Source organism: Dermacentor albipictus, unplaced genomic scaffold (assembly GCF_038994185.2).
Source record: "Dermacentor albipictus isolate Rhodes 1998 colony unplaced genomic scaffold, USDA_Dalb.pri_finalv2 scaffold_12, whole genome shotgun sequence".
NCBI classification, from domain to species: Eukaryota; Metazoa; Arthropoda; class Arachnida; order Ixodida; family Ixodidae; genus Dermacentor; species Dermacentor albipictus.
Window position 1 is genome coordinate 2,713,269 of NW_027225566.1, and position 12,721 is coordinate 2,725,989.

At 45.8% G+C, this 12,721-nt stretch overlaps 1 protein-coding gene across 4 annotated transcripts in view; it reads right to left on the bottom strand.

Annotated features, from left to right (window-relative positions):
• The window catches only part of LOC135921356 (collagen alpha-1(XVIII) chain-like), an 840,088-nt gene that overhangs the window by 198,211 nt on the left and 629,156 nt on the right, over positions 1-12,721 (bottom strand). For all 4 annotated transcript variants that reach the window (XM_065455691.1, XM_065455690.1, XM_065455689.1 and 1 more), the window contains 2 exons: positions 5,135-5,254; positions 4,210-4,272 (listed from right to left, as the gene is read on the bottom strand). In XM_065455691.1, coding sequence (XP_065311763.1) covers positions 4,210-4,272; positions 5,135-5,254 — 183 coding nt within the window. The remainder of the gene's footprint in view (positions 1-4,209; positions 4,273-5,134; positions 5,255-12,721) is intronic.

A 12,721-nucleotide genomic window follows, 5' to 3' on the forward strand; every position in this document is an offset into this window, starting at 1 on the left:
AGAGGGGACAAGACGGATCCCTGTGGAACACCAGCTGTAATATATTTTCTAACGCTAAAAATTTCTTTACTGCCCATGACGACCTGTGATCTATCCTGTAAATAATTGCAAATAATATCAAAAAAGGGTCCCCTGAAATCCAAACGAAACAACTTTTCCAATAAAATATCGTGATTTACAGTTTCGAACGCTTTTGCTAAATCTAAAAACAAGGCACAACTATACAGGTTCTTATCTAGAGCAGAATATAATTCATCTGTGAACTCTTCTAACAGTGTAATAGTACCTCGCTCAGCAACAAATCCAAACTGTCTTGGTGTTAGGATTGAAAATTTCTTTAAGAAGGAAGTCATGCAATCAAACAGAAACTTTTCCAGTATTTGAGAGAGTATAGGCAAAACAGAAATAGGTCTATAGTTTTCAACTTCATCTTTTTTTCCTGTTTTATACAGTGGCTTAACAATCGCCGTTTTTAAGGTCTCCGGAATTGATGCGGTGCTTATAAAACCATTAATCATAAAAAGCACTACGTCTGCTAATGTATCAAAATTTCTTTTTAGTGTGGCCACAGCCAACCCATCTATGCCCGGTTGTTTAATAGGTCGGAAACTAAAAATTATTCGCCTCAGATCTTCCTTCGACAACGTGGGCAAAAAAGCAGATGCTTGAACAGTATGTTTGAGTGAGCAAGTGTGTCTCTGCGACTGCGCAGTGTTAGAAAAACGCGTGAAAAAATTATTGAAATTATCTACAACTACATCTGGCTTCTCTGAAAAAGATTCCAAGAAATTCGCAGGTGCCGCAGTACTGCCTCGGAGCGTATTTATTAAAGCCCAAGTTTTTGCAGAATTTTTGTGTGCTTGATTAAATCTGTCTACGAAATACCGCCGTTTTGCTGATCTCAAGAGGGCAACGACCCTATTCCTCGCAATCTTATATTCAGTTTTCAAATCTTGATTTTTTGGCGCACGCCTGCTCCTTTTCCACAACCAGTCTCTGTTGGAAATAGCTCTCATTATGTCGGCTGTGAACCAGGCGTAACTTTTCCTTTGTTTTTTAGTTATTGTGTACATACTAGAAGGCTCAAATTTTTTCAGCTGCTCACAAAATTTTTCATAAACTTTAGCATAATCAATCCTTAATCATTTCCGCCCAGTTAAACTGTGCGATCAAATGATCAAATGTTCTCTTGTTTAAAATCTGCACTTTTAATTGATTACTGTCAAGTTTTTCTTCTGATTTGTCCTTTCCGGGCAGGGGTAGAAGTGTCTTAAGGCGACATGCGACAAAATAGTGATCCGCTATCTTTTGCCTTATGATAGATGACTCTAAAGAATAATTCGGTGCTCTTATTGCTATATGGTCTAGACAGGAGGATACTAGTCTATTTTGTAAAAGTTCTTCTCTTGTAGGTTGATTTATAGTCACTTGTAAGCCATAGGTTGATAAGATGGAGAGGTAATCCGACACAGTAGTCGAACTGATGTTCAATATAATAATGTTTAGGTCACCCGCCAAACAAATCGGATCTGCTGCTTTGTGGCCTTCTAAAATTTCCCCAAGTTCACGCAAGAACCGTGTGACACTGTGATTAGGTGGACGATAAATTGCTATCAACAATAATTCTGTGTTCGTAAGCGTAATTTTTACTGTCAAACTTTCGGCGTGGTTTAAAGAAATGTCTGTGACCACAGTGTCATATCTTATCTTAACAAACACTGCTAAGCCCCCTCCTCGTCGTTTCTGTCGTGACATGAAATGGGCTTTGTAACCCTTTTAATTGTAAATGTTAGTGCAGTCCTCTGGTACATTTGTTTCCACTATTATAAATGCATCTACTATATCTGCGACTGATTCCGCTACCTGTCTAAATTCCTCCCAATATTTTCGTAGACTTCTGATATTAATACTAATTACTGTGAAACCGTGTTCACGGCTGGTAGCAAATATATCTTTGAACTCTTTGAAATCTGAGACAGAGGAAAAATTCGTTGCCATGTTGCTTATGAAATTTTAAGAATATCGGCTAGACTCTTAATTCGAATCAGGGGTGCATCTTCATTCTTCTTCACGAAAATACTTCCGCCCTTGACCCATGCAAATTTGTAGTTCTTTTCGTTTGCTGTAGTTCGAGCTCGCCAAAACAGATTTCGGTTCATTCTTGTCAGATTATCATTGATGAAAAGCCTCGGCAGTTCTCCAATTTGATGCAAGCGTCTTAGCCTGCCCCGCGCATCAAACCACGCATTCCTTGCGGTCACGGAAGAAAAACGTACTAGAACTGTTGGGTTCACCTTATGTTTGTTTGGTAAGCGATGCACCGCCTCGATATCAGAGCTACAGAAATCTGATAGCTCCAGTTTGCTGGCTATGTTCGATAAGACTTCTTTTAGGTTTTCCTTGTGTTTGACAGGTAGCCCTTCGATTTCCATATTTACTTTTCTGCCATACTCATTTAGATCTCATATAGATCTCATTTAGCTCTCATTTAGATCCTGTTGCAGCTGCTGCAGCTGTTCCGCCTGTGTTTCCAGTTGCATTTTCATGTCAGCAATTTGTGCTTCACGCGCAGCTTCCCGTTCTTTACTGGCGGAAAGCTGTGCTAACACCATGTCGTATTGTTTAGACAAAAAGGAGACTGTTTCTTCTAGGTCTTTCATTGTTATGCTCAAGTTTGTGAATTCTGCCTTGAGGAGGAGGAGAGAATCTACTTTTCCATGTAAAGTCAGCAAAGAGGTCAAAGTTTGTTTAATACCTGCCAGCTCTGACATTAATGTGGCTTCGGAAGTGTCTTCGTCTGGTAGAGTCGTACTCGCAGACTGTGAGCCCGCCCCCCCTCGTTGCTTTACCGCGCGACACGTTTTGCACACCCATGATTCACGTTTACTTTGACTCTTCGCTGCGAAAGTATTTTGAGCTACACCTGAGCAATGTTGACCCAAATGATATGGGTTCCCGCACTCCGAACAAGTAATGAAACGACCATCATCGGGTAGAAGTTTGTTACAAGCAATACAATTATCTATAATAACACTCAACAAGATACACTCTGCAGTCGGCGGCCAACAGCCTTAGTTATATTCACAAGGTAAGCACAGTACCTGTAAAATATGTGCGTTAATGTCCGGTCGTTGAATCGCCGCCGACTGCAGAGCGTCCCGTGCTGCAGGCTGTATAAGTAGGCGTTTCTGCCAGGGTTTCCAGAGGCTGGGGTGATTTTGCAAAGGCCTTCTGCGATGACGTTTGCGAAGTGGTGATGGCTTGAAAACCGGATGAAGGTCCAATTCAGCAGGAGAATGTTCTCGGATGATAACACGTGTGAGCCTGTAAAATATGTGCGTTAATGTCCGGTCGTTGAATCGCCGCCGACTGTAGAGCGTCCCGTGCTGCAGGCTGTTTAAGTAGGCGTTTCTGCCAGGGTTTCCAGAGGCTGGTGTGATTTTGCAAAGGCCTTCTGCGGTGACGTTTGCGAAGTGGTGATGGCTTGAAAACCGGATGAAGGTCCAATCCAGCAGGAGAATGTTCTGGGATGATAACACGTGCGAGCCTGTAAAATATATGCGTTAATGTCCGGTCATTGAATCGCCGCCAACTGCGTAAAAATAATAATAATAATAATAATAATGACACTTAAGTACGCCTACAAGAGGAAAAAACGTTAATCAATAACAATAAACGCGAGTCGCTGTGCTTGAAGTTGTCGCTGATATTTTTAGCACCCGTCCGCGCTAATAAAGTTAATGTTCAAGTACGGTCGCAGATGATAGCGGACGTTTGCGCAGCGCTCCGAATTAGCAGTGCAGCTGTAGCCTTTTCTATAGGCACATAGTGGGCTGCCCAGCAACGGATAGGCTATGCCCTCGTTTGCTGCTCCACTCGCACACGACGTGGAGCTTGCAAGGTGAATTAAAGGAAAGAAAGCGCTCACTGTAAGCAAACACCAAGGTGAAAGGTATTATCGCGCAGAATAGCAACAATGGTTTCTTTCTTACATAGTGCGAGGTATTGTGGATTTCAATTATCTCGAGAATTTCCCCCAGCCAAATGAAAATGCTTTAATGACGATGAGATTTAGTTTAGCAACAATTAACGCGAAGTGATCGCAAACACCAAGAGACGTCGAAATCACAAAATACCAACAAGCGCTACAAGAAATAGCTCGAATGTGCGCAAAATAAGAGGCAGAAACTGTGCGTGCAAATTGGTCACCTTGGGGCCCATTCTTCCCTGTGGTCCCTGCGGTCCAGTGAATCCCCTGTCTCCTTTATCGCCCTGTAAGAAACACACATATTTTACTGTGCAATTCATTAGAAAAAGCTCGCTTCTTATAGAGCTTTTATTGAAGTCCGAACGAACAGTAATAACCTAAAGTGAAAGTAAATGCAGGAAAAAAGTGTGAGTCTACGTCGTCGTGCATGCATTTATGTGCCAGTGTTAGCGACGAGTGTGAGTTTACCTTGTGCCGTGGACCTTAGTATCTGTAAATCCTCAATAGCCTGGTATATTATGCACAACTACTTCTTATCTTGCGCATGCCATACTTTCTGCTTGCGTAGCCAAAAGACTTGGTCCCGATACAGAAATACAATAAGCGACACGCCACATCTAGTGTTCTCGCCTAATTTTTGTGCTTATGTCTAGCGGAACTCGTAATGTTAATGCACTAATCCCACGCCACACAGATCCACTTGATAGCTACCAGTTCCTTTCATAGAAAAATTATGTCACAGGGATGGCTGTTTAGCCATGGATACACACATTAAGCCATAATGTGATGTTTTCGGCGCGTAATTACAATATTTTTTAAGACATCTTCTTACATCGTACAACTTGACACACGCACGCAAGCAATGAGCTGGGATTTCACCTGCGCAAGCACGACGGGAGAAAAAGGCACAAGTCACGGCAAGCGCACACAGGTTAGCTTCAAAGCCTTCGTTTTTCCGTCTGTCCGTCTCGAACAGCAAGACCAGTACGCATGATTTCAACAGACTGTTCACTTTGAGACGACAAGAGGCGTCTCTGAGGCTCTGAGGCTCAGGTATCTCACTGAAGTGCGACGTGACTGCTTTCAGCGAAGTGCAGCATTGATGAGCAACTGCATCAGCGCGTGTGCCACGAACGATGCGCTCACCTTTGGTCCAGGTAGGTATGAGAGGCTGCTGCTGCCAAACTCGAGCTCGCTGTCCCGTGGCACGGCATACACACTACCTGGTGGACCAGGAGGTCCTGGCAGGCCCACTCCGGGCTCACCCTGCAATTGAAAAATCTCACGTAGCATATTGAGCATGGACATACCAAAATAACATGAAGTACATAATTTTGTGAAAACGCAGTGAGTTCACCGACTTTTCCTTTAATAAAAAATGACAAAAAACACGTATCGGACGCACTAATTTACTAGTAGAGCCGTTAATACCGATTGGACAATACACCGACGATTACGACACTCCCTAATGCGAAATTTGTGCGCAGCTCTATACGTGTTTTCATCTCGCCTGTCGATATTTTGTATTATGATTATACAGATACACGGTGTATATTAGGAAGAGGAGGCTGTGAGTAGCGTAGCTGGCGCGGACAATCTGTTTCGTGCAGCACATTGCCAACGGAGCGAAGTGTGGCACAAGTGCCTCGATAATCGGGAGATTGCAAGAGACAGGGCGTCGTTAAGCGTGGGGGCAATTCACAGCAGCCGCCACACACAGACCTCCGCTCATGCGACGCTTTCTTTCTATACAGACGAAGCGCGCTACTCTGGCGACATATGGTATCCATCGTCGCCGCACAGCCTCTCTTGCGTAGCACTACGCTTTTCTTCGCGCGCTTTCGTTCCACCAACGACGAGAGCGGCCCTTCGGGGAAATCGTGCCACCAGTGTCAGCGGCGACAACATCCAAGGGAGTGCCACATCGAGCCTCAAGGCCCAACCACTTGCACGCGTCAGAAAGCTCCGGCACACTCCGACAAGCGAACGCGTCACTACGGGTCGGTCGGAAGGGCACGCAGCCACTGGGCACAAGCTCGGCGGCGGCGCACTGTTGCTGGACTATTTTTTCTCCATCCGTCCAAGTCCAACCTAAAACAGCCTGCTGTAAACTAAGCTTGAAACAATAAGTTGGTTATCTGTATACTCTTCTAGATATGAAAAACACGTTTGATTAATGAACGTACGCTTGCCGCAACAGTTTCTCTTTAACTTAAAGGTAACAACAGTGCACAAAATATCGACATCAGCGCTCGCGCGTCGTCTGTCATAAGATACCTTTGCACACACCTGCGCAACCATGTCATATCCTATCGCAAGCTGTTGTACGATTTCATTTTTGGTAGCTCATTGCACAGCCAACTATGTAAGAATTGAGCGTGCAAAGCATCATTGAAAAAAATATGTGCTGGAAATTTTGTAATGTAGTAGTGTCAGTAAAAAATGATGCAAAGTCAGAACTGGTAGCTACAAATTTGACCATTTATTAGGCGAACTTGTGCCCAGCAAAAGCAACACTCATTCGGAGCGATTGCGGCGAGCAAAGACGGCGTCCGTTTTTGCTGTCGAAGCGCGCCGGCTTTCCTACATCAGTCGTCGAGAGTTCCAGCATACTCAGTTCCAGCCCGCGTGCCTTCCAGGACTACTAAAAAATTCGTGTCGCGTATGCAATCATATTATACAAGGTTCGTCGGCAACAGACAACTGATAGAACCAACGGTAACATTCGCGATACTTCCGATATGCGCAGGCACGTCATGCACCGAGCGATAACGTTTAACATTTCTTAGCCGGTGAAATACGGTCACCGAATACAGATAAAGAAGCATTCGTGTAAATATAATTATGCTTGTTCGTGCAAGAAAGAAACCTGAAAAAGTGGGTTATGAGAAAATCTGCAAAAAGAATTAAAACACCTGCAGCACTCACAAAAAAAGCCGTCTAGAACAGCAAATATTTACGTAATTCTCTCCTCTTCATTCTGTCAAATCATGCCCATGGAGCACCTGATTTATTATTCTAGGTTGTTTTGAGGCATCAGCACAGCATCGCGAGGCCTTCACATTGAATGTATTGCTAGAAAAAAATTTCAGTGCATAGAGTATGTTTATTGTAACTGGCTTCAACGTGTCAAGTTTGTCTTTCTGGACATTAATGACGCGACATACCGTCGAATAATACAAGCTTCAGAATCGGAGGGCTTTAATAGGCGTCTTTAGTTGCCGTTTGCCAAATCGTACTATTGAAGCACTTATTTGAATGTATGGGGGCAGCTCATTTGCATATTATAAATATACATAGAAACGTTATTTTCACAATTTATGTACTTCAAGCCACCGCAAGAAGTACTAGTTTATATTGTTTTTATGTTACTATGATGTTTTGACTGAGAAAGACATTCAGTTTGTTCTTTGAGGCACGCAATAATTGCTGTGGCATATTAATTTATTGCACAGTACAGGATATAGTAGCCAACCATTATTAAATCTCAGAAGCGATTGATAGCACAATGCATGTGATCAGGCACATATCATTTTATTGCACTTTCTTAATTCATGCCTTTCTCTAATCGCACAAAAGCTACTGCGCTGAAATAACATACTAATAGATACTTAAAAAGCACGTTTTTATACTACAATACCACAGCGTCAATCAAATGTTTTTATAGTGCCCAGGAACAGCTAGAGAGTGTTCGTACTGTTGCACTTAAAAAGCAATATGGGAGACAAAATGTACAGAAAACATGAATGTTGTAGACGAAACAATGTGAGACATAGAAATAAATAGGAAAAAAGAAAGCGAGGGAAGGTAAAAGGGGATTGATCATATATGATTTGTCTATCTACAGATACACAAAGCACAGGAAATGAACTCTGAGGTATGTTAAAGCAAGCACAATTCAGATTACATGTTTTTTGGAGTCGAGCCACATATGGGATAGTCTTTAATTGCGCAAATCCAGGCCGAGAATGCGGAATTCTGCCTGGTATACTGTTGCGGCACGAACAATTCCATATGATCAAGAGGCTTTGGAGAATGTATAAAGCCATGGACCACCTTATATAGGAACAAAAGATCTGATTAATTAGGTCTTGAGTCTAGAGGTGAAACTTGAGGTGTAATTGAGAGGCATGAACTATGGCGAAACTATGGTCAGAACGGCAAAAGTGGTGCTTGAAGATAGATATCAATTTATTCAGGGAGCGTTCAATAAGACCGGAATTATATTTGCACGTTGCACTCTCATCTACAGAGGTATACTCTAGCAGTGGTAGGCACACAGCAGAATACAATTTCAGAAACAGAAGAAGTGAGTAGAAATCGTGCAATATATAACATACAGTTCCAAGAGTATAAAGGCCACGTTGTGCATATTTAACGTGTGAATGAAGCTTAGCATTTTGTCGAAGCTTGCACCAAGATCTTTCATTCTATCGACCCTGGGCAGTGGAGGAACCCAAACAGCGTATGAAAATTGCACACGATACATCTGCCACACATAACTAAATAACACAATTTTGGAAGCTTTAAGAGTACCATATTGTTTCTGCACTGTTTTGAGAGTGAAAAAAAATGTCTTTTTGGAGGTCATTGCAGTCATGAACACTGTTGACAGTCTCAAATGCTTTTAAGTTGTCGGCACACAAAGCTAAGCTGTTCATTTATTAAAATAATCTTAGCCCTACCAGAAAGCAAGGAATGGAAGGAAGGAAGGAAGGAAAACTGTATTTGGTCCTGCAAGTAGTGATAATTAATCACTAAGCGGGCCGCTCCGACGTCGGGACCGGAAGGCCAAGCCTCACGGCCACATCGTGAGCCTGCTGGACAGCCCAGGATTGTTCATCCAGGTCCGGGCTGCGAAGTGCAGCCTCCCACCTGGACGCATCCTTGATCGCCGAGTCTTCAATTCTTTCGCAAGAACAGAGCATGTGTTCGAGCGTGGCGAAAGCACCACAATCTTGGCAATAAGGCTCTGTATACGTCTCTGGATAAAACATGTTCAGTCTCCATGGGCAAGGATAAGTACCAGTATGTAGTAAGCGTAATGTAAGTGCCTGAGCCCTGTTTAGTTTAGGAGGCGGAAAACTGTAAACCCTGCGATTAAGAAGGTAATACTTCGTGATTTCATTGTATGTGAAAGGGGAGTCTCTATTCTCGGGGAGTACCACCACGCCGTTGCGCGGGGCAGAGCGGAGGGTAAGACCTCGCGCTGCCTCATGAGCGGACTCATTGAGATTCGGAGGGTCTCCCTCGATCATCCCAAGGTGAGCAGGGAACCACCATAAGTACTGTTGAGAGTTCCCAAATGTCTGCATAATTTTAAAAGCAACCTTAGCCACCGAGCCCTTCTCAAAAGCCCTAACGGCCGACATTGAATCGCTATATACAAAAGACCTGCGCCTGTCAACCAGGGCGAGCGCAATAGCCGCTTGCTCCGCGACCTCTGGCCTATCAGTCCGAACGGTAGCGGCGTTAACGAGACTGCCCTCATTGTCCACGACAACTATGGTAAACACTATTCTTTCCTCGTTAAAAGAAGCATCGACGAACCCAACCTTCTGATTCTAATCACGAATGTTCTGATTCCGTGGCACGCGTTGGGGCTGCGGCCACTCCTCAGATAGTTAACGAGTCACAAACACCAGGAAAATTAAAACTTTATCCTGTGCATTTACAAACTCGTAAAAACGCGGTGCTGCCACAGTCGTGCAGCGCAAAACAACAAAAGAGGCGAAGGTTCCGTAAACAAGGCACTCCAAGAGGGAGAAAACGAGAGTGAGGGCGCACGGGGAGAAGGAAGAACAAGGGACGGGAGAGGAGTCCAATGTTCGCAGACGAGGGCGGCGCCCGGGCGGGAAACTTGAAATGGACGCGAGTCAGCACACTCCCCGTCTGGTTATACATATAACCACTATATGATGTTTTCAGTCCTCACAAGGAATAAGCAGGACTGTCTCAGTCACAGGACGGAGAAACGTCTTGATCACTCCCCGTGTTGCCGTCTTGATTTCCACCTTTTGCACCCTGCCGTCCCCACTCGCAATAACGTTCACAATGAGTCCCATGGGCCACTCGTTGCGGTGAACCTGGCTGTCTCTCAGGAGGACGAGGTCACCTGCCTTGAGACTCCGCGTTGGGCCCTGCCACTTGCGACGACTCTGCAGGGTGGTAAGGAATTCGCGTCGCCAGCGGCACCAAAAGGCGTCGGCCAGCCACTGAACCTGCCGCCACTGTCGCCTATATATATCTTTGTCATTAAAGACTGGTGGCACTGTGTTGCCGCCGACCTTCTGGGTCAGAAGCGTTGCCGGAGTCAGCACTTCCCAGCACTCGGGGTCCGTTGAAACAGGAACGAGGGGTCAGGAATTTATAATCCCTGAGACTTCTGCCAAGAGGTTTACCAAGACTTCGTGAGTAAGGCGACGAGAGGTATTCTCAAGAAGCATGGAGTCCAAAATTCGCCGTGTGACTCCTATCATCCTTTCCCACACTCCTCCCATGTGAGAAGCATGAGGGGGATTGAACACCCAAGTGCATCCATGGTCTGACAGGAAAGTTCCTAGCTTCTCGTGGTCTGGGCCACTGGTGCTCACCTTTAGTTCGGTGCATGCTCCAACAAAATTTGTCCCGCAGTCAGACCTCAGTTGCTTTGCCGGGCCTCTTATGGCAAAGAATCTGCGGAGCGCATTAATAAAACATGAGGTATCCATGCTCTCGATTACTTCAATATGAACAGCACGGATACTCATGCAAGTGAAGAGCACGGCCCACCGTTTACTGTTGGCCTCACCGCCTCTGGTGCGACGAGACGTGACTTGCCAGGGGCCGAATACATCTAGTCCGACATAAGTGAAAGGTGGCTCGGTGCTTAGTCTTTCTGTGGGCAGGTCTGCCATCATCTGCTGTAACTGCCTTCCTCTGAGCTTGCGACATGTAACACAACTGTGTATATATGAGGCGATGCTACGCTTAGCTCCGACGATCCAGAACCCAGCTGCCCTGACTGCTCCTTCAGTGAAGTGGCGTCCTTGATGTTTGACCTCTTCGTGATAGTGCCGCACAACCAGGGTGGTGACGTGGTGTCGCCCTGGCATGATGATGGGCTTCTGCTCTTGCTGGTCCAAGTGGTTGGCCCTGCCTAGTCGGCCACCGATTCTCAAAAGACCATCGGAATCAACCCATGGATCCAGTCTCCACAGAGGGCTTGACTTCCGTAGTCGCTTTCCTCGTTGCAAGCCTTTCAACTCCTCTGAAAAGGCTTCCTTCTGGACAGATAGAATGACGACTGCCTTTGCTCGGGCTAGGTGTTCTGCAGAAGGTCGGAGTTGGTGAGATGAGCTGTTATGCGGGCAGTTTGACACGTTTTCAGAAGTGCCCCGAATTTTGTCCACTAGCCGTACAAGCGTTGCAACTGCGCGAGTCAGCGTAATCCAACTTGAGAAGCGCTCGAACCGCTTGCTGCCGAGTTGTTTCACGCCCACACTGGTTGCGAGAACATATGCCTGAGGCCGCACCTCCGTGTCGGAATACGCATCGACCAAGTCGAACTTGCCCTTCAATACCTGCGAGCAGCGTTCTTGACGATGCAAAAAGTCCGGGCCTGTCAGCCAGGTCAATCCTGCCATTTGGGCTGCTGGCACAGACCTGGTTCCGAGATCCGCAGGGTTGATGTCAGAAGGAACGTAGTGCCATTGGTCTGGCCGTGTAGAGCTCCTTATGCGTTCCACCCTGTTACTGACATACACAAAAAACCTTCGCGTCTCATTATGTATGTAGCCTAGGACGACCTTGCTGTCAGTATAGAAGTTTACAGCATCAAGTTCCATATCTATATCACGACTGATAAGCTCTGCTAGCTCCACTGCCAACACCGCGCCGCACAGTTCAAGCCTTGGGATGGTGTGTTCCGGATGCGGTGCTAGCTTAGCCTTTCCTATGACGAACCCGACATGACACGCACCATCTGGATATGTCACTCTGAGGTACGCCACTGCAGCCACAGCTTTGGTTGATGCGTCGGAGAATATGTGCAGTTCCTTCCTCTCTGCGGTAGTAAGTGAGGCAGGGGCATAGGTGCGAGGTATGTGCAGCTGCTCGAGTACTTGCAAGGAGTCCTTTCACGCCTCCCAGGCGGCTCTCTTTTCGTCAGGAAGTGGGCAGTCCCAGTCGCATGTCTCAGCGACTAGCTCTCGGAGGAGGGACTTTCCTTGAACGATGACTGGAGCAACAAACCCAAGTGGGTCATACAGGCTATTCACCACTGACAAGACACCGCGCCGAGTGAATGGCTTTTCTTGGTCTGGACTCGTAAATGTGAAGACATCCTCCTTCAGATTCCAAGAAACTCCCAGACTGCGTTGGATCGGCTGTGAGCCATTGCTCAAGTCAAGATCCTTCAAATCCTTGGCACGGTCTTCTTCTGGAAAGGCTTCCAACACTGTAAGGCAGTTAGAGGCAATCTTGTGGAGCTTGAGGTTTGATGCGGCCAACATCTGTTGCGTGCGACGTATTAGGCTGATGGCGTCCTTGACGTTGCGGAGAGACTTCAACCCATCGGCGACATAGAAATCCCTCTCGATGAACTGCCTGATGTCGCTGCAAATTCTTCCTCTCCTTCTCGTGCTGTTCTTTGCAGCCCGTACGTTGCAACTGCTGGTGGAGGGCTGTTTGCAAACACGTGTACCTTTATTCGGTACTCCACCACGTCACTATAGATGTTGTTGTTGCGGAACC